This window comes from Anabrus simplex, chromosome 7 (genome assembly GCF_040414725.1).
Source record: "Anabrus simplex isolate iqAnaSimp1 chromosome 7, ASM4041472v1, whole genome shotgun sequence".
NCBI classification, from domain to species: domain Eukaryota; kingdom Metazoa; phylum Arthropoda; class Insecta; order Orthoptera; family Tettigoniidae; genus Anabrus; species Anabrus simplex.
The window spans coordinates 129,085,307-129,108,552 of record NC_090271.1 but is presented as its reverse complement, the minus strand read 5'-3'; the positions used below and the strand labels follow the sequence as shown (position 1 = coordinate 129,108,552).

The 23,246-nt window shown below is 40.1% G+C and overlaps 1 protein-coding gene across 3 annotated transcripts in view; it reads right to left on the bottom strand.

The window, feature by feature from the left end:
* Positions 1–18,849, bottom strand: part of LOC136876967 (uro-adherence factor A) — a 203,144-nt gene extending 184,295 nt beyond the window's left edge. For 2 of the 3 annotated variants that reach the window (XM_067150737.2, XM_067150739.2), the window contains exons 1-2: positions 18,624–18,849; positions 2,207–2,357 (exon numbers count right to left, since the gene is read on the bottom strand). In XM_067150737.2, coding sequence (XP_067006838.2) covers positions 2,207–2,332 — 126 coding nt within the window. In that variant the 5' untranslated portion in view covers positions 2,333–2,357; positions 18,624–18,849. The remainder of the gene's footprint in view (positions 1–2,206; positions 2,358–18,623) is intronic. The other variant, XM_067150738.2, reaches the window with a different exon arrangement.
* Between the last annotated feature and the right edge of the window lie 4,397 nt (positions 18,850–23,246).

Genomic DNA, 23,246 nt, shown 5'->3' with positions numbered 1-23,246 from the left:
ACGGAATATATGATGTATTGAATAGGAGGATACTTTCATTTTTCGCCATTGTAAAGTGAAAACCGTCAATACGGAATGATTCTAATATCTTGTACTGGAAGGGTCATGTTGATGACATTGTTGGTAAAGCATACAGATCGTTACATGCCATAATGCGGCTACTTAAAGGATGCAACAAAGAATTAAATGGGTAAAAAAGAAAAAAAAGGTAAATAAATGCAATGTAAATTTTAATCTTATACCAGTTGCATAGTATTATTTGAAGTAATTCCACATACTGTATATGAGTTGACTATGTTTGTAAGTATATGAGATATTATAAGTAGAATTTTTCTTATAACATTATATGGTATTGAATAGGTGGACCTCTCTTGTTTCCATTAGATTCTCGGTTCAATACGGAATAAACATGAAGTTTTTAAACTTGAAAGAATTAAAAGAAAAAAGTTACTTAAGTATGGTTCATCCATTATTGGAATATGCAAACAGTGTTTGGGATCCTCACCAAGAATACCTAATAAAAGAAATAGATAGTGTGCAGAGGAAAGCAGCAAGATTTGTAACAGGGGATTTCAGGAGAAACAGTAGTGTATCAGAAATGTTAGAGGAACGTGGGTGGGAAACTTTAAGTAAGAGAAGGGAGAAAACTAGGCTTATAGGATTATATAGAGCCCATACAGGAGAAGAAGCATGGGGAGAAATCCGTGAGAGGCTTCAGTTGGAAAATAATTATATTGGCAGAACTGACCACAAGTATAAAATTAGAAGGAATTTTAGCAGAAGCGACTGGGGTAAATTTTCATTCATTGGGAAGGGCGTGAAGGAGTGGAACAGTTTACCAGGGGTAGTGTTTGATCCTTTTCCAAAATCTGTACAGGTATTCAAGAAGAGAATAAACAGCAACAGAGAAAATAAATGATAAATGAAATGTAAGAGGGCATTCGACCAGTGCAGGTTAATATAAATAAAAATGTGTGTGAATCAATTAATTCCATCCCCTGGTCTAAGGAGTTGGACAGCCAAAGTAGGGGACTGCCTGTAGGGGTGAAGTACAGTGGGGACTTCGAGGGCCCTGGGACCGCTACGGTAGCTGTGAAGGCCCTTCAGGAACTCTGAAAAGTGGTGGCAAAAGGGGGCTCTGGTTAAGACGCAGCAGGTCGTTATGCTACTTAGGTTCCAAAATGGGTTTAAAAAAGGGTAAATAAATGCAATGTAAATTTTAATCATATACCAGTTGCATAGTATTATTTGAAGTAATTCCACATACTGTATATGAGTTGACTATGTTTGTAAGTATAGGAGATATTATAAGTAGAATTTTGTAAACAATATAAATTTATTAAGGATGATCTGTTTGTTTAATAGAAAAAATTGTTAGCATAAATTGTATATTATTGTATTCTAGAAAAAGTTTTTTTCTACTCTTGTTAATTTAAAATTCAGTGCTTGACAATAATGTATTTTAGCGTACCATTTGCCACCGAGGTAGACACCTCATTTGCAAATAAAGAGATTTTGATTTGATTTTTTGATTTTGATATGGCATTATCCCTCTACCGCACACTATGTAATATTTTAGAAACTCGAGATGGATATATTGTACGTGAATTGAAACTGAGGGTAAGTCTAACAAACATGGTTTTACAATGAGTTAAATCTTACATAATAAGAAATGAGCAGCAGATTAGTAGACACATTCTATCAATGATTAATTAGCTGCCTCTGTGGATCCGTGGTAGTGTCGGCTTCCGGATCCCAAGATAGCGGGTTCGAACCCGGCAGAGGTAGTCGGATTTTTGAAGGGCGGAAAAAAGTCCATTCGACACTCCATGTCGTATGATGTCGGCATGTAAAAGATCTCTGGTGATACATTTGGTATTTACCCGACAAAATTAATTCAATCTCAGCCATAGCCGCCCAAGAGAGATCCGGTTTACTCTAGGTCCGCTAGATGGCAGACAGAGTAAACCGGAACGTCGAAATTGACGAGCAGACAGGCAGATGGCATCAAATCGAAATGTCTGCAAAACGGTAGCTGAGGCCATACGATTATTATTATTATTAATGATTAATTCATGGATTATTTTCCCATTTCTAACTCCTACCTACACTGGAAACTTAATGGAAATTGAAAAATGAATATGGACATTCCAGAATTTATCTTAGTCAGGTTTCTCTGTACTGCACAATATAAAGTGAAACATACGTGAGGTATCTTCGTAGGTGTAGCCTGGGGTGAATAAGATTCAGCAAGAAGATAACGAAGTCGGGCCACAGCTTCTCTGTAAGCAATGTCCGTATAATCTGGGGTCTTCTTCTTTGAGGAATCCATTTTGTGAAGGCAACTGGATTTCCTGCTAGATATAATAAGAAATTCTAAGTACACACTCATGTTAAAGATCAATACCAAACACAATCAATAAATACTGATACAATACAAATTTAATGGGAAAAGTTGAGGTGCAGAGAATTTCCAAGCTTAGAGTAAGATTCTAGTTCATAACTTGATTCAAGGTTCATTTGATTAAAAGATTTGCACCAACAATAATACTGCACACTTTTATTTGGTGGTGTTTTATATTTACACCTTGAGTTATAATGTCATCAGGTTAATACACAGTATGGTGTACAATTAGTTACTACCATTTACGAAGTTCATTTCTGAAGACGACATTTTAAGCAAACAATGTCATTTAAGCCCAGGCAATTCTTTGGACGATGTGTATGTCAAGGCTGTTTTCAGAGCAGGGCTCCTTTATTCTTAATATCAGTCCTTTTCTACTTCTCACACTAAATGAAACCAACAACTTTTGCCTGAGAAAAATTCTGTAAATGTCAAGAGGAGACAGATCTAGCTTATATGATACTTCTTTATCAAAATGGCTTCAGAAATGTGCTCTGTAAGTGCTGGCAAATATTTCTGAATTTGCTCTGTTCATATGCTAAATATTTTTGTTTGTTTTCAATACTTAATTTTCGATCTTGGAGGAGAGATTTCTTTCTTCAAGGTGCAACGAAGCATAACAATACAAAAGAAATTGATTTGGTTCTTTCCCTTAAGTGGTTTCATATGAAAAGTTTTGTATTCCAAGGATCATAGCAGAAAACAGAGAATTTGCTTTACGTTGCACCGACACAGATAGGTCTTATGGCGATGATGGGATAGGAAAGGTCTAGGAGTGGGAAGGAAGCGGCCATGGCCTTAATTAAGGTACAGCCCCAGCATTTGCCTGGTGTGAAAACAGAAAACCACGGAAAACTATCTTCAGGGCTGCTGACAGTGGGGTTCAAACCCACTATCTTCCAGATGCAAGCTCACAGCTGCGCGCCCCTAACTGTATAGCCAACTCGCCTGGTACAGCAGAAAACAGTTATTAAATAAATCCAAATAATAACCTGTCATAGAATTTGTGTAAAATATATAGGCCCTAGTACATCAAACAACAGGCTCCTGACTTGCTTAACACAATTATCACAACACTATTGTGCAGGAATTGTAGGTACACAAAAATTACAGGATTTTGCATTCAAAGAAGACTTATAAAAACTTCAGAGCTATAGATTTTTCTATACAGTATATCATGCATGATCTCTGATTCTCCCAATTCTCAGCAAGGTCTAGTGGTATCTTTTGGGAGTATAATAACTCTGAAAATGGGAGAGAGAAGAGAAATGAATACCATTCTTGGTAATTAATGGTATCTTTTTCAAGCATAATCCGTTAATAAATGGTTTCTTTTCCAGGTATTTTCTAAATGTATGTTATTCTGAATGAGTTTTGACAGAATGAAGAACTGTACAGTATAAATTTCATATCACAAAATGCAATGATTTCTATGCTTTGGTAATTACACTTTTGTACATAAATGTCCCACTTTTGGTCTTTTTTTTACAGTGACTCCAAGATATTTATAGGAATTACCTCCCCACCAGTGTTTAATCCAATACATTATTGAAAGCCACACTGATTTTCTTGCCTCCCAATTTTTATGAGGCTACTTATTCTATACATTTAAAGTTGATTTATAAAATCCTCAGAGCTATAGATTTTTCTACTGTACACAGTGTATAATGCAATCATCATAAACAATCTACAGCTACTATGGCAAAGTGTTGATAAATTACATGAACAAAGGTGGCCTAATAACACTTCTCTGTATAATTATCGAAGTTATAGCAACTTTGTCAGAGTATTTATTTCCCATTTTCATACTCTGCATACGTCCTGGTAAACACACACTTGGATCCACAAAATTATCTTCTTATCCATCTCTGATTCTTCTAATTCTGAGCAAGGTCTAGAGATACGGAAATCTTTTGGGAGTGTAATAAATCTGAAAATGGGAGGGAGAAGAGAATACTATTTTTGGTAAATCAAGTAAACTCTTCGTTAATCCTACAGAGTCACTGGGTAGATGGAAGGAACATTTTGGAAATCTACACCAAAGTTCTGATCAACAGAATTCATTGAGATGAAAACTATGATGAACATGAAATTAGGTCGAGAGGAAGTGGAGATGACTTCACTGGGTAGATGGAGGGAACATTTTGGAAATCTACACCAGAGTTCTGATCAACAGAATTCACTGAGATGAAAACTATGATGAACATGAAATTAGGTCGAGAGGAAGTGGAGATGACTGTAAATAAACAACAGTGTCATAAGGCAGAAGGGACAGATGAAATATGTCCCGGAATGGTGAAAATTAACGGGAAAACAGAGATATAATGATTCCATACAATTAGCATAAAAGGATATTTTATGATTGAACAAAAGCAGTTATTATACCAATATACAAGCAGGGGAAGTAAAAATATTGAACAGCTATTGATCTTTCTTCTTGGACAGTATACCTCTAGGCAAAATGATTACAGGCGTTTTAGAAAAGAGGGTACAATCCATGGTGAAAACTAAGTTGAATAAAACTTCTTTTCTTGTTATTTGCTTTACGTTGCACCGACACAGATAGGTCTTACGGTGACAATGGGATAGGAAAGGCCTAGGAAGTGGAAGGAAACGGCCGTGGCCTTAATTAAAGTAAGCCCCGGCATTTACCTGGTGTGAAAATGGGAAACCATGGAAAACCATATTCAGGGCTGCCAACAGTGGGGCTCGAACCCACTATCTCCCGATTACCGGATACTGGCCGCATTTAAGCGACTGCAGCTATCGAGCTCGGTGAATAAAACTAGTGCAGTCTAAGACTACAGAGGGGTTGTGAACACCACATTTATAAAATGCAGCATGTAATTGAAAAATGTTAGGAGAGGAATAGTTATGCTACTATTTAGTTAGATGGAAATAACGCATATCATGGAGTACTACAGGAAAAGGGATACTGACCATACGAAGTCATTATGGGATCAAGGGTAGGTTATTACCTGCAATCAATTTACTACTACTACTACTACTACTCCTCAGCACTGTCCCGCAAGTGCAGGGTCCACTCTTCTAGTCCTTAAACGCCATTTTGCATGGTCGTGGATGTCGTTGGGCCTCAAGCCAACGTCTCTCATGTCCTCTTTTATCACATAGATCCACCAGCCACCGCTTGACAAATGCAGATAGGAGCAGAAATTCAATAACATTTCAGATGCATTCATGTGACATTTGGTTGTTTCCTTGAAAAGGTCTTTGATATCCATGACCTCAGCGTCCAGACCTAGTTATATTTTTACAATGACATAATGACACCAGCTCTGCTGCAGTGTGGTGCGGTGGCTGTGACTGAGGCATAGAGCATGGTCCAGGTTGTGTCAACAGAAGCTGGGTTGAAAATGAGCAATGTGATGTTGCTAACCAAGATTGCCTTCTAGTCAAATAGATCCCACCACTTGGTCCTCACCGGGTCTCTCAACCAGTCACCTATCGAGTGCTGTGCTGACAGTGCTGATCCCTGGTGGACACTGACTTTAAATGGGGAAGCTGTCTGAAGTGCCGACAGAGCAGCATACTCGATTGCTAGTGTTCATATACAAAATTTTGATCAAGCTAATAAGCTGCTCCGGCATGCCACGGTGCATACCGAATCAGCTGTTGCGGAACATGGTTGAAGGCCTTCTTGAGATTGAGGAAGGCAATGTGAAGTGATGTTACTCCATTAGCATACAAGCTGTAAAGATAGCATCAGTTATCCAGCTCCCAAAATGAAGCCACACTGGTTGGTACTAATTTTGGGGATAAATCAGAAGGTGCCAAGACTTGGAATACTTACAGAAGACACTTAAAATGTCTGGGAAGATACCACCTAGCACTGTCTTGGAAGAATTCTTAGAGTAAATTGGCAGGACTATTGAGCACTCATCAGTATATTGGTACAAACAAATACTATAAGCATTGAGGCAATGATTATCAATCATCAACCTTTATGGGCTAACCATATCACCCATATGCATAACACACCTTCCAAAACAAATGATGTAGGCCTACTTTCAGTTGTATGTTGGGACACATTATTTTTAAAATTTTCTTTTACAATTTGCTTTACGTCGCACCGACACAGATAGATCTTATGGTGACGATGGGACAGGAAAGAGCTAGAAACAGGAAGGAAGCGGCCATGACCTTAATTAAGGTATAGCCTAAGCATTCGCCTGGTGTAAAAATGGTAAACCACGGGAAACCATCTTCAGGGTTGCCGGCAGTGAGGTTCAAACCCACTATCTCCCGGATACAAGCTCAAAGCTGCGTTCCCCTAACCGCATGGCTAACTCGCCTGGTGACAGAGTAACTAGGGAGATAGCAAATACAATTCAAGGATGTCCTAAAGTCTAATATGAAATTGACATCGGAAAATGGGATAATGCAATGTCCAACTGGGTGATGTGGCAAAGAATTGATCACGAGGGCTCTCAGCATTTTGAAAATGAGATAAATCAGAAGAGAAATGCCTGCTAGGCTCTACAACAACGATACAAGAATAAGGAGCTTTGGTAGATTTGAAATGCTAGCACTGCAGCAGAGTTTAGTTCTAGAATTGGTTCCCTCAGCCATCTGAGAATCTATATTGACAACAGAGAACATTGATACTGTTGGAAGACAACTGTTGTATCCACTGGTGAGTAAATATGTATAATAATATGACGACCCACATTAATCCTCTATCTTTTGGTAAATGATGCACGTAAAGGATGAACAATAAGAATGAAAGATTACAGCCTATTCTAACTCCTTTAATTATGTTGAACCAATGTAAATTGATTGCAGATGTTGACATAACCCAGTCTGTGACAGGAATTAACCTGGATCCGCCCAAGATTTTATTTTTCGAGAATCAACTTGTAACTTTTAGTGATGGATACTGTGCATATGAAGATCCTGGAAAAGCTTTAATTTTATTTATTCAACATGTAACTTCCGAGAAAAGGCCCGTGACATATATGGTACGCTGGGCGGTAGTGCTGTCTTTTGTTTCATATATGGGAATTTGGATTTTATTGCACATTTGGCTTATTGATATGCTTTCATCCAATACTTTCTTTCTAAATCATCAGCATACAAGTTTTTCTTCAATATTTCCATATATTACAAAAATAATGTTGTTCCAGAACTATTAAAAATACCTAAATGTTTGATGTTTGATGATTTTATAGGGGTTGTAAATGACCTGAGTTGTTAATTGTATGAGGAACTGAATTTATATTTTAAATAATAATGCTAAAATCTCATAAGCTACCCAAATCACTTATTACATCGTGATGCAATCAGGCAGCCTGTATGAGGAATTATAGCAGCAGTATGTACAAAGGTAAGTTACCTGTTCATATGAGTACTGCACTAACAGTGATGTTCTGAAAGGTAAGTATGGTACACACTACTTATTACCTTTGCGCGTATGATAATCAGTAAAGTAGTCTCCACATAAACCTACATTGCACTTGGTACACTGGGTTCTAGGCCTAGCAAGGCAATTTTCTGACGCACATCTTCTTCTCTTCGCTGTCCGGCTCCATGGCTATATGGTTAGCGTGCTGGCCTTTGGTCAGAGGGGTCCCGGGTTCGATTCCCGGTAGGGTCGGGAATTTTAACCCTGATTGGTTAATTTCGCCGGCTCGAGGGCTGGGTGTATGTGTCGTCTTCATCATCATTTCATCCTCATCACGACGCGCAGGTCACCTACGGGTGTCAAATCAAAAGACCTGCACCTGGCGAGCCGAACATGTCCTCGGACACTCCCGGCACTAAAAGCCATACGCCATTTCATTTCATTTCTCTTCGCTCTTGGAATTGTAAAAGGCCAGTGATACATTCCATTGTACCAAAGTTCCCACACTGCATTATGTCCAAAACAATGAGATCTGCCGAGCAAGGGAGCAGCTTTGTAGTGTGTGAGATAAGTCTGGACAATTGCTCGTCGAAAATCAAGGTGAGAAATGCCTTCTCCAGACATGTGTTTCAGCTGCCATGCATTATGCATTCCTACATTGACGAGCCAGGCAAATATTGCCCACCATCACTTTTTCCCTCGTATTCCGACTCGCACATCTGTCACGTTGCAAGTGATAAAAATCATTGTTGTCCGTATTGAAGATACTGAATGTACCACTGCTGAACTCTGCTATAATTACCCAGTAATTTTAAGCATTGGTGCCGACTTCTTATTCTTTAAACTTATATTGTTTAACCATCACCATTGTACAAGAGTTTCTTGTACTTAATTTTCCCATTGTAATGTGTATTAATTTGTGCATGTTAAATACTAATCAGGTACCTGATTTTTGCCTTGAGGAGGTAATTTGACTGATGATGCCCTCAATGAAGGGCGAAACATGTCTCAAGCGGAATTAATAATAAATTCATGAATGTAAAATTTATATGTATTGAATAGGTGACAAAATAAACCATTTAGCATCCTACATCTGTCATGTTACGACCCAAATGACCAGTACCTCCCATATCCATATTGTATTGAGAAATCGTGTATAGCTGAGACATTCAGACTTTTCCACCTCAGCCTGTCCTTTTTCTTTCACATAATGAGATATCTGTTTTTCAGGCTGCACTCCATAACATGTAGATGCTACAGTCACTACTGAATTATCCACCCAATGGCAAACCTGAACACCTTCCTCCAAGCTCTTTAGGTAATCATATGTACCCTGTTTTTCTTTCTTCATGGTAGTGGAAAACTTCAGATTACGATCCTTAAGGCTTGGTTTCTCAGAACCGACGCATGCGAGGTGCGAGGCCCGCCTCGCACAAATCCAGACTACACGAGCTTATGCAAGTGGTTTCTCAAGCTGCGCGGTGCGCAGTGAGACCTCGCAGCGTCACCGCGCGCTGATTCGTCCGGCCAGATTTGTGCGAGGCGACAGCAGTGCGAGGCGAAATTGTTTCTGTTCTTGTTTTTACTGTTTTAAGCAACACGATGAGCTTTACGGACGAAGTGAACGAGGAACTGATTAAAGAAGTTCGAATACACCCAGTGTTGTATAACTTACAACACAAGAGCTACAAAAACAACGTTGTGAAAGACAACTTATGGAAAATGATATCACTAAAGTTGGATAGAACAGCTAATAAATATTGCTAGTTTTATGTATTATACGATGGTCTTGAGAAGGAAAGAGTTCGTAAAAATAGAAACTCCAAAAACGGAGGTACCAGACGATTAATGTTAATTTACTGTCATTTGGAACCTCCGTTCTTGAGATTCTTTGTTTTTTCATTGATGTGGTAGCTGCCTCTGTGGATCGGTGGTAGGGTGTCTATTATTATTATTATTATTATTATTATTATTATTATTATTATAATTATTATTATTATTATTTATTATTGATGTTACTTATAACAAATATAATGAGTTCAGTTTCAAAGGATTAAATAAGTAACAGATTTAGAAATGGTATATAAACCAATAAATCCATTACTTTAATATCAAATATGCCGATATATATAATTTTACAAAATTTGAGTTCAGTATTGTTCATTTAATAAAATCACGTGTTTTATTTTAATAACGATGTTCATTCCGTTATTATGCTAATTGGGTCACAGAAAAAGTAAACTATAGGTAAACAAATACATGTTTGTCAGTTAGAAAAAAAACTTTCACTACACCCTGTTAGCATATTCTCTTTGTCATACCGATTCTCTCTCCCTGCTACAAAAATATTTCTTGAACCTGCCTCTTATCATGAAAGCATCATGTATAGAATTACCTCCGTTGTCAGCTGCCAGAGGAATCATGTTTTCTTCTGTTAATTAAAAACAGCCAATAAAGTGTTAATTTGGGCAAGGAATTCGCTCATTCCGGAGAAGGTTGTGGACGATACAGGCTGACATCACAAGATCATCAACAGTTTCCATTGATACTGCTATAGGGGTGAAGAAAACCCTCCAGTACTGACACATAATCCGCTTCCTCTTCCAACAGTAGCGCACAGGCTGCGAGCCATGTGCTCGGCAACTGATCCGCTTCGCAGCCTGGGAAACCACGAGCCTCGCAGCGTCATTGGGATGAAAGTACTCAACGTCGGCCTCGCACCTCGCATGCGTCAGTTCTGAGAAACCAAGCCTTTAGGAATGTGATTTTCTCGAAGTGCGCCTGTAGCACCGTATCCCCGTGCACCAAGATGGTGCACACTTCCTAAATTCTGCTTCATACTGGGCATTCGCGTTAAGAGTTTTTCCTTGGTATACTTCAAAATCTACAAGATATACATGATGAGTGTTTAGACACCATACCTTGAAACCATAACATATAGATTTTCCTCTTATAAACTGTTTGCAGGAATGCCTCCCGAAATATGGCACCATATTCTCATCATATGACAAGTGCTTCTCAGCTCGAAAGTTTTCCATTAAACGAGCACGTAGAAGGTCAATCAGAGGTTTCAACTTCCACATTTTGTCGTTGAAACTTGGGATCGGGTTATCAGCACAGTGAATGAGACTGCAAATTTCAAGAAACCTGTTTTGCTGCATAGCCCTTGCCACCACAGAATGGTGCACATCACACACATCCTCCCAATATGATCTGTTCGAAGGAACGGTATTGTATCCAGATAAAATCAAAATTGCAATGAAAACTTTCATTTCTTGTCGTGTAATATTCGGAGAAGGACAGTTCAAAAAGCTGGCATATTTGTTAGATTCAGAAACTAAGCGATCAAAAATGTCATCTGTAAAAATTGACTAGAACAGTTCAACACACGATTTTTCTCGAAGTTTGGTGAAGTCACTGTTGGGGAAATATTCCTGAATGTGCCAAGGTTTTGCTTTTCCCATTTTGCAATAATTTGAGGTACATTTCTGGGTCTTACTTGTACCAACTCAGCTTGATCCACTTCAACAGGCACATCTTCAAAGTCTTGATAGTCAGTTGGAGTTTCACAGGTCACTAATTCTGCGTTCACTAGAAGCTGGCTACCAGGTAAATTGTCAGCAAAGCCACCTCCATCTTCATTCCTGCTCTCTTCATCCGACAAAACTGCAGCGTCTGAGGGCTTGAATACCTTTTCTACATTAGGAAGTTCATCATTTTCCAACAAGTTGAGTACCGGTACTTTTCGTAATAAAATTCTCCTAGCAAAATGTATGAACCCATAAATGTGAAGAATGTGAAAAGACAGGATGAATATATAAACATATAAGATATATTTAAAAAAAAACAGCAATGCAGTGTCAATTTTATGTGAAAATTTTACTCTGTGTAATTAAAAATGGTTAAATTAAAACATAATTTATAACCTTCACTATTATGCATTGCTAGGTTGATAAAGAAGAATGAAATGAACGGAAAAGCAAATCAGAACTATAACAATTATAGACTAAGTTGTGCCGGGCAGAAAGACAGTACTTCCGCCCAGCATGCCAGATAAGTACCACCAAACTTCTACTTCAAATGAAAGGACACCAATCATCACCAAGACATATCTTAGCTAATCCCCGTACATATAAGCACCTTAGAGAAAAATATAGCACAACAGGGTCTATACAGAAGTAAAACAGGAATTACTTACTTCAAACGTGCAGCCATTAGTGGCAAGCGTGAAAACAAGACTTCTTTTCATGTAGCTATACCGTACCAATGAGCACAATGTACTAAAACAAACCACGTAAGATGTTAGGCGGAACTTCTTGGAACATGACAATACCGTAGTAAACAATACAGTGCACGCAGTTTCAATAATAAGAGTCCAAGAAGACTGTGTAGTTTTGGCATGCTGAGCGGATCAAGGTTAACTGAACAACCTGTCACCTCAGCCTGACATCGGCGCAGTTAAATGACCTAGTCATTGGCAACACCTTCTTCAAGAAGCGCATTACTCACTTAACACATATAGCAGTGACAACATCTGCAACCAGATCAACATTGCCCTGGTATGATGCTAAGCTTTCAACTAGTCACTGATGTGGGGCCGATGACCTTCGATGTTAGGCCCCTTAAAACAACAAGCATCATCATCATCATCAGTCACTGATGTGAAGACCATTCCTTCAGCTTATGTTTTCCCGCAGCATAAATTGCTCAGGGCAGACCTGAGTATCAACAAGGTGGATGGACAATGTTGACATCAAAATGGAACACTTAAATTGAAATAACAAATAACGTGGTTCAACCTATTCAATACAAATAAATAAGAAATGTAGTGTTACATTCTTATTTAATTAGAAGCGGAAGCAGTACCGGTTTCGACCACCAATCTGAGTCATCATCAGCTGAATAAAAATACAAAAACAATGCATAGGAAAACAAGAAATTAAAGGATGAGTCTTTCACAAAAACAGTTGAAGAAGCATAAGATAATGGGGATTAGCACTGCACGATTTTAAATCGTAAAATCTAGAAGAAGTAGAAGGTCAGTCACTTATATGAAGTAAGGCGCAATATTCTGAAGAGTAGCACAACACACGCAATTTTCGGCATTGTGCCTCAAAATGTTTACGAGAAGAGGTGAACAGTTAAGTGAGCCAGCCTGCACATACTATCAGGCGTGAAGTCACAACACAATTTAATAAATATGAAGTCCCAAAAATTGTGTAGAAGTCGAAGACGAGTCGCTTGATTGAAGCAAGTTGCTAGCTCCTGAAGATCAGTGCAACATACTCAATGTCCGGCACTGTGCTTTCAAATGCCGACAAAACTCTGTGAATAGCTTAATGATCAAGCCTGTAATTGTTTCGACAACTGTTCTAAAGAATCTACAAGATCCTAGTTTCATACTTCAATTATATTAAATTATATTCAATTGTTTTATATATATTTTCGCAACCGAAACAATTAACCGGTACCGCTTCCGCTTCTAATTAAATCAGAATGTAACACTACATTTCTTATTTACTTGTACTGAATAGGTAGAACCACGTTATTTGTTTTTTCAATTTAATTGTGATACAGTTCAATATGGAACATCATGCAATTTTTATCTTTAAATCACAGTGGAAGGCGAGGTAGGCAACTGTGCCAGGTGCTGCATGTAGAATGAAGTCATACCATCGGAGGCACCTTTCCTGCATTTTCTCCATAACTGATGTGATGCCCATTTGCTGACAAATTGTATCATTCCTGATGTGGTGAATTAAGGAGAACCTGTCAATTAGCAGAGAATTCACATCTCCGTGGCGTGAAATTGGTGTCCAGTGCTTTTGTTGGAAGGTCTGCATTCAGCACTATATAGCACAACTGGACATACTATTGGTCAGTATATCTTCGACTTCAGAAGAGACATTCTTTTGTCACAAAGTACGCCAGTGACATCCTTCCACCACATCCAAGTTGCAAATATCCTAGCTTGCACTTCAGTTAATTCCATAATTTCCTATTGCAAACTGTGAGTTAAGTCAACATAGGTAATCAATTTACATAAGTTCAGTGTAATTAAAGGAGTTAGAAAAGGCTGTAATCTTTCATTCTTGTTGCTTATCCTTTCTACAGATCTGAAGCTATCTGTTTTTTCTTAGCTCTCACCCCTGACTTGGAAATCTGCCATCACTTGGATTAGTTTCCAGGTATTCCATCTTCCTGATGTTCAGATGGAGTTCATACAGGGAAAGGGGTTGTTCCATTCTGCAACGTGGGATTGCAACTGTGCTTGGATGGTGTCTGTGAGTGCGACATTGTCAGCATTTAAGAAGGTCCAAGGAACACTCTGTTGCAAGTCCTGAGCATTTGGCAGGTAAGCAGGAATAGAATTGTTGTTCCAAATTTTGGCAATAAGCATATGCATATGCTCAGCTACTATGAGGGCTCTTTCCATGAAAAAATCAGCAGGATTTTCATCTGAACTCAGTATTTTGTGATTCGTGCACTGTGAATGGCTACTTCATCATTTTAAAGAGAGGGAAATTCACCTAAATTATAGACTTATGAGGAACTGCAACAAAGATGCTCTCATCAATGTGTGAACACCTGTTTAAGAGTTCCAGATACTATTTGTTTTATGTCGCACCAACACAAAGATGTCTTATGGTGACGACGGATAGGAAAGGGCTAGGACTGGGAAGAAAGCTATTTGTTTTATGTTGTACTGACACAGACAAGTCTTATGACGATGAGGCCAGGACAGAGAAGGAATCAACCGTGGCTTTAATTAAGACACAGCCCCAGCATCTTTAGGGCTGCTGACAATGGGATTCGAACCCACTATCAACCAAAGGCAAGCTCATGGCCACTTGCTTGCTGGATAGGAAGTGACCATGGCCTTAATTACAGTGCAGCCCCAGCATTTACATGGTGTGAAAATAGGAAACCATGGTAAACCATCTTCAGGGCTGTCGATAATGGGGTTCGAACCTAGTACCTCTTGAATGCAAGCTCACAACTATGTGACCCAAACCATGTAGCCAACCCGCTCAGTCCAAACAATCTTAAGGTCTATGGTAGTTGAAGGGACGCCGCCTTTTGGAAGTTGAAAAAAAGGCGGTAGTCAGGATGATTGACTGATATGGCCTTATAACATAAAATGTGGCTTACCTACAATTGATACTGCTACACAGCTGAAAGCAATGGGAAATTGCAGCCGTAAGTAACTCCCAAGGACATGCAGTTCTCTCTCTGTATGAAAGAATGATGAAAGTTACTGACAATGGCTTCTTCAAAATATCCTAGAGACATTCCATACGAGACGTGGGAAATACATCTATGACAAGTAATGCTGGCTTACGAAACCCGACCACCACTGGATCAAGGAACAATGTGGTCAGAATTCCAACCTGGTTTGGAAGAAACAGAACATGCAAACAAAAGCACTCAGGAAGGGAAAGCATACAATCCAGATTAAATATGCATAGAGAATCTGAAAGTTCTTAGGTCAGTGTGGAAAAGAACACGGGCTTCACTAATAAATGAGTGTCTAAAGAAAGAAAAATACTGGATGGCTGGAGAAGGTAAAAAATAAAGAATGTCGTTACGAACAAAGGCGCCTTGGGTGATACTAACTTGTACAGAGGCATCGCGATGGAATGTGCTCTTCTCAAGGTGATGACGAAGATTTTCACAGCAAGGCTAACAACACTACTGATACCAGAAGAACAATTTGGATTTTGGAGAGGCAGAAACACTCTTCAGGTAGTGACTTGCCTGTTACAAGATATTGAGGAAGCACTTACTGATTCTAGCGGAAAGCTGCATGGGCTACTCATTGACTTTTTTTTTTTTTTTTTAAGGATCTGTTTTACGTCACACCGATCTCACCAAAGCTTTTGATGATGATGATGATGATGATGATGATGATGATGATGATGATGTTTGTTGTTTAAAGGGGCTAGGTCATCACTGGGAAGTAAAACCATGGTGTTCCTCCTACAGTGGTACTAATCACAGATAACGTAGACTCATGGTGTTTCTCTAAGGGTGGTACTAACCACAGGAAATGTACACCTATCGGATGTCGCACACAATGGCATCACTCACAGGTAACACAAACACATGGTGTTTCGCACATACGGGTACTAATCATAAGCAACACAGACCCATGGTGCTCCACACACAGTGGGACTAATCACGGGTGCCGGTATACCCGTGGTGTCCCTCACTAAGTGGAACTAATCACAGGCAACGTATACTCATGGTGTTGCTCACATAGTGCTACTAAACCAAAGTAATGTCCGACTCGTTGGCTGAACGGTCAGCGTACTGGCCTTCGGTTCAGAGGATCCCGGGTTCGATTCCCGGCCGGGTCGGGGGATTTTAACCTTAATTGGTTAATTCCAATGGCACGGGGGCTGGGTGTGTGTGTTGTCTTCATCATCATTTCATCCTCATCACGATGCGCAGGTCGCCTACAGGCATCAATTAGAAAGACCTGCACCTGGCGAGCCGAACCCGTCCTGGGATATCCCGGCACTAAAAGCCATACGACATTTCATTACATTTCATTTTACCAAAGTAATGTAGACCCACGGTGTATGACACATTATGGTAACAACCAGAGGTAATACAAACCCATGGTATTCGTCACATAATGGAACTACTCTCAGGTAACGCACACCCATGGTTTTCGCACATAGTGGTACTTACCACGGGTGCCAGCCAAATCTGTGGTTTTTCTCACATAGTGGTAGTAATCACCGGCAACATACACCCATGGTGTTTCTCGTATTCTGAACCCAGGGGAACCAACAAATTCCAGCACAGCGTTATGGCACATGGACATTAGTCCGCGCAGCCGAATGCTCGCTCCCCCACTTTGGTGGAATACACACAATTGTAGACCTTACTAACCACAGAACTGTGGTGTTCGGTGTTCCTCACATAAAGGCACTGCTCATTGGTAACACAGATCCATGGTGTTCCTCACGTAATGGTACTAAGCACAAGTACGGTAGTTTCATGGTTCTAATGTCATCATCCCTTCGTCGCCCCTTTTAGTTGCCTCTTATGACATGCAGGGGATACCATGAGTGTATTCTTCATCTGCGTCCCCCACCCACAGGGGGTTGTGTGTTTGGTCCGTGAGAGCTATTTTATTTCGCTCAAGTTCGCCGGCAAGATGGTTAGGATCCCCCTATCCGCAACCTGGGACACGCCATGTGGGAATATCGCCTCTCCCCCTGCTATGCCAGCATAGTAGGTTTGTGGACCAAAGCTTTTGACCTGCTAAGTAGAACCATGATACAAGAGAAGCCAACTAATCAGAAAGAACCACTACATAACAAAAATTGTCACAAACATACTATCGAGCAACACCGTACATATTTGTGACAATATTTCAAGTTCAAGACCAATCACACACACCAACAGGGTACTGCAAGGCGATCCACTAAGCCCAATCCTATTTTCCATTGCCACAGCAGACGTAGTACAGAGAATCGGTGACGGTGCACATCGTTACATCTACGCAGATGACATGGTTTTAACAGCCAAGTGATGCAGGAATTGCAAGAATCTTTCAACTGATCGGTATCACAGGCGCAAGAAAAAGATCTCCAATCGAATAACCAGAAAACAGTCCATATAGTGTTCAGGAATGGGGGAAGACTATCTCAGTCCGACAAAGTAACACACAACAACAACATACTGAGGAGAGTTAACAACTTTAAACACTTAGGAGCCGTCTTGCAGACAACCAGCAAGTGTTTCATGCAACATATCATAGACAGAACTTTTTTTTGGTAAACAATATTACGACCGAGATAACAGATCTGTTCAAGATGTCATTTGATGCAACAGTGAATCTTTTTGACATCAAGATCCTACCTATAATTACCTACAGACTAGTGATAATATGGGAACACCTAGGCATCACAGCCAGAGAAGATTAGAAAAGGTTAAGGCCACATTCTGTACTTAAAGAAGCCACTAAGTTTATCAAAGTAGGCCTACACAATGTCCCATCTAGTGCATGAAACAACAAGGAAGACCTTTCTTACTGAGGATCTTTGATGCTGCATGGTGCTACCATTTATTCCATCCTATAACCAGCTACTCAAAAAGCAACAGCAGAAGAGAGCAGATATAGAGACAGAATTCTATGCCACAGAGGCCATGCCTACTCGCAGATTGGCGGGAGCAAACTATGAACTGTGACACCTGGGGACCCGAATGGCAGTGCATGGTTTCCACCACCGGTTATGCAGAAGGAAAACCTATCTTGTACCTGATAAAGACTGTGTATGCAACTGTTACAATAAACATTGTGAGAGATGTCACGTTCTAAAGTGCTTCAAAAGAGGGACATCAGCTCCACCAGTAGGAGTTTTTTTTTTCTATTTGCTTTACGTCGCACCGACACAGATAGGTCTTATGGCGACGGGAAGGAAACGGCCGTGGCCTTAATTAAGGTGTGAAAATGGGAAACCACGGAAAACCATCTTCAGGGCTGCCGACAGTGGGGTTCGAACCCACTATCTCCCGGACGCGAGCCCACAGCTGCGCGCTCCTAACCGCACGGCCAACTCGCCCGGTACCTGGACGAGTAGTTCCAGTCTAACATAGATTCAAAGTCTTAGCAAAAATCCGTATGGATTACTGTAAAAATTAAAATAATGTTAATTATGCGTTACTTACTTGCAAGTTTAATGTAAATTTTATGGCCATTTGGTTGCAATAAATTTATTATTAAAATATCGATACAGCCAATTTTCAACACATATCATTTGAATTAATCAATAAGTAGCTACATGAAAGTTCAAAGAAGAGATGTGAAGATTAAGAATACAATGTTTAATTCATACAAACCTTCTAAAAGGCACGTTAATAATATCACATAGCACGGCTTGCAGGTTAAGTTCGCAACACTATTCTTCAAAGAAATCCGTTTCATTGCGTCAAGAGACAAAGTCTCCCGTGAACATTCCACTTTTCCTTATCTCAAATGCAGAAATAGACTGGTTGTACCACTTATATGACATTGTATTGACTGCTTATAATTCATCGCTCATGATCAATGATATTACGAATGGAATTCTACGCGTGAAGTTTGACACTACCGCGCAGACTCACAGTATAACCAACTGCAAGTAATTGAAATGTAGCCAACTACTCAATGTTAACCCTTAAATTCCCTCCGTGTCCATATGCACACTCTTATAATACCACGGCCAACTAGATCTAGGTAACAATATATATCGCACCAGATAATTCAATAGAAGATGTAGTAGAAGCAGTACTTAATGCAATAGGGAAAGTAAATACTGCGGAAGAAGTGATAATCGCGGGTGACCTCAACTGCAGGATAGACAAGCCGAACGCAAAATCGGAGTTAGTTATTCAAATCCTGAGGGATGAAGGTTACACAATGATAAACAGAAAAGACCTTAAAACATACTTTGCACCAAATGGCTCTAGTGCAATTGATCTTTTATTCTACAGAGGTGAAAAATTTATGATAAGGAAACAGGAAGGTCTATGGTCCTCAGGGTCAACGCCAATCAGAAAACATATACCCATCTGCACAGAAATTGAACACAAAGAGTCACGGAAAACACTAATCCCCGATGATAAAGGCATCACAATTTCAAGAAATATTGATGGAACGAAACTGCAAAACCACCCGAATATACAAAAAGCAAGAGCACTTGTAGCTCGAGGACACCTAGATGAAGCAGTAGAAGTTGCTACAAATCTGATACAGGAAACCGCTTTGCCTGTGAAAGAAAGGAGATCGCAAAAGTGGTTTGACAGGCAATGCTACATAGCACGAAAAGACACCTTACGCGCGTTATACTCAGCCAGAAAAATGGAGACCGCTGATTACTTGGAAGCATATGCCATCAAAAGAAGAAATTACAGAAAACTTCTAAAAGAGAAGCGAGCTAAATACCTGGAAGCAGAAGCCAAGAAGATTGCAGTCGAAGCAGAAACAGACCCATTTCGGGCCCTCAAGAAAAAGCAAGAGTGTAGAGCGAGGGAAATACCAATGGAAACATGGGAAAAACACTTCTCAGCGCTTCTAAACAGGGACAGCAGAGCAAAAGGTGACACCGCAAACCACCCTATCGATCCAGAACACGAAATTAGACTAACCACAGGGGAAGTACAGATGGTAATCAGCAAAGGAAAAAAAGGGAAGTCAGCAGGACCGGACAACATATATACAGAACACTTAAAAAGTACTCAAGACCATTTACTACAGCTTTGGACAGAATTATTCAACAAATGTCTAAATTTAGGCAAAATACCGGAAGTTTGGAGAACGGCAACGCTGAAGATTTTGTACAAAGGGAAAGGAGAAACTGACAACCCCGACTCATATAGAGGTATAGCTCTAGAAAGCAACTTATACAAAGCATTTGCAACTATTGTAGCGAATCGCCTGAACAACGAAATAGACCCATTCATACCAGAATGCCAACTAGGCTTCCGCAAAGGAAAAAGCACGTTACAAGCCGCAGCATGCCTGAAAGAAAAAAAATTGAAGAGGCACTGAGGCATCCAAAAGGGAAGTACTACCTCGTCTTTGTTGACTATAAGAAGGCTTTTGATATTATCGACAGAGATATTCTGAAAGGAAAATTGAAACAAATGATTGGCGACAACACGCTCGTGAGAATCGTTGAGACCATACTAGACTACAACCTAATCAAAATTGAAGATGGAGCATCCTCATCCGGGAAAGTAATTCAAACAAACGGGGTACCCCAAGGAGACCCGCTAAGCCCGCTACTATTCAACGTAGCAACGGCAGATATCACACAGATAATGACGGACTCCCCTGAGACTACTCTAATAATGTACGCTGATGACATGGCTCTGGGATCGAGCTCAAAAGCAGAACTACAGTCGACAGTGATGAAGTTAGAAGCTTGGGCTTCAGATAACAAAATTTGAAATTAACCAGGAAAAGACAGTACAGATGGTCTTCAGGAAAGGTGGCAAGGCGGCCAAGGACGACGCTATAACATTAAATAATAAACCACTAGAAATAGTCAAGAAATTCAAATACGTGGGCATCACGTTCCAAACGAGCATGGCATCCTTCAACAGCCACTTCATAGACAGAACGACAGCAGCAATCAGAGCCATCCACAATATCAAGAATATTTCAATGCTATCCCTTAACACAGCGATGACTCTATTCAAGACCGCAATAACCCCAATTGTCTCGTACGGAATCGAAATAATATGGGATAGCCTGACAATCGGTGACTTGGAGAGGATAGAAAGGGTCAAAGCAAGGTTCCTGAAGAAGGCCCTAGGAGTAGGCAAACTGGCACCCTCCAGACTTGTTTATGTACTGGCACGGGAAACTTACTTCATTGAGGATCTACGACTCAATCTACCACTGCCATCTACCGGCCCATTCCAAGAGCTTCAGAAAAAAACTTCTCAAGAAACGCGCGGAAATAGACCCCGAATTCTACGGAAATGACGCCATGATCGATCGAAACTGGACCAAGCAACTTCAAGAGCAAAGACATGTCATAACAAGATATGCAATACATGGCTTCCACCACAAAATATGCGCAAAGACAAAATTCCACAATCCAACAGATGACTGTGTTTGTACACTGTGTAAGGAAAAGTGCGACCGCTACCATCTGCTAAAGTGCAAGAACAGAATAAAGACTCTAACAGAATACAGCACAATGTAAATTGGGACAACAAACTTAATACTCATTCGAGTGCTCCTTATATAATTATAAATTCCCCCCTCCCATTCCCTAATACCAGCCCTAACAATCGGACAAACGCACTATAAGATGGAGCGGTAGAAATGAATACTCCCCTGTGAAAAGGTATTGACTTGGATTTCCGATTTATCGTAGCGTAATTTAGAAGTATGGAGATTGTTACATAGGTTAATATTGTTAAAGTTATTAATCCTAAAGGCTACTTTCGTTGATATTTAACAAAATAATGTGTTAAAATTGCTAAGTGATAGAGCAGTCCTGCTGACATTCAGTAATCAGTAGCGTAGCCTGGATCGACAGATAAGAGGGGGGGGGGGGGGGAAATTGTTACCAAATGATGATAGAATACAAGGAACATAGTATAGAATATACTGTAATGAAGGGGCTTGTGTGTGTGTGGTGTGCGCATACATGGGTGTCTTTATAAGGATACTGATACAAGTGAATTATGTTGACATTAAGATTGCAGTACACTACAAAATCTTACATTAAAATACAGAACGAGAACAATATGATCAAGGTTAACAGTTTTACAGTGAATGGAATGTTCAGATTACAATCTAAAATCCAACATTTGAGGCTTCTTAGCAAATACATTCAACAGATCTGTTTCACAATTATGTACCTGTGAATGTTCAAAAGAGCCAACACTTTGAGTCGACTTTGACTTGTTTACTGCCATTTTCCGTTTTTTCATACTTCCATGGGGGATTCTAAGCCCCAGTAATCTACCCTTGACTACAACGCTGAGTCTTACGAATGTTGAAAGTGCTTATATAAAATTAATATGCATTTTGTTTTATTTACGTAAGCACGGAAAATCAGCATCAAATATATAAAAAATTCTCTCCCTGTTTTACACATACATTTGAAAGGGATAAAACTGAACATTTTAAAAAACTAGAAATTTATAGGCATCAATTAATAGGTTCTTAACACATACTCAATGAAAAAATTGAAAATGAATATTTAAAAACTAAGCTTCAGCAGCAACTGAATATATATTTTCTTTTTTGCTAGTGGCTTTACTGAACGTCGCACAGACACAGATAGCTCTTATGGAGTTGGAAGGAAATGGCCGTGGCCTTAATTAAGGTACAGCCCCAGCATTTGCCTGGTGTGAAAATGGGAAAACACGGAAAACCACCTTCAGCAGGACTGCCGACAGTGGGATTCGAACCCACTTTATCCCGGATGCAAGTTCACAGCCGCGCGCCTCTAACCATATGGCCAACTCGCCCGGTAACTGAATATTTCTGAGATGAAACACACCTATAGTTGACTCAACAAACGTAGATGTAATTCATCATCATCATCATCTGTTTACCCTCCAGGTTCGGTTTTTCCCTCGGACTGAGCGAGGGATCCCACCTCTACCGCCTCAAGGGCAGTGTCCTGGAGCTTCAGACTCTTGGTCGGGGGATACAACTGGGGAGTATGACCAGTACCTCGTCCAGGCGGCCTCACCTGCTATGCTGAACAGGGGCCTTGTGGAGGGATGGGAAGAATGGAAGGGATAGGCAAGGAAGAAGAAAGGAAGCGGCCGTGGCCTTAAGTTAGGTACCATCCCGGCATTCGTCTGGAGGAGAAGTGGGAAACCACGGAAAACCACTTCCAGGATGGCTGAGGTGGGAATCGAACCCACCTCTACTCAGTTGACCTCCCGAGGCTGAGTGGACGTCGTTCCAGCCCTCGTACCACTTTTCAAATTTCGTGGCAGAGCCGGGAA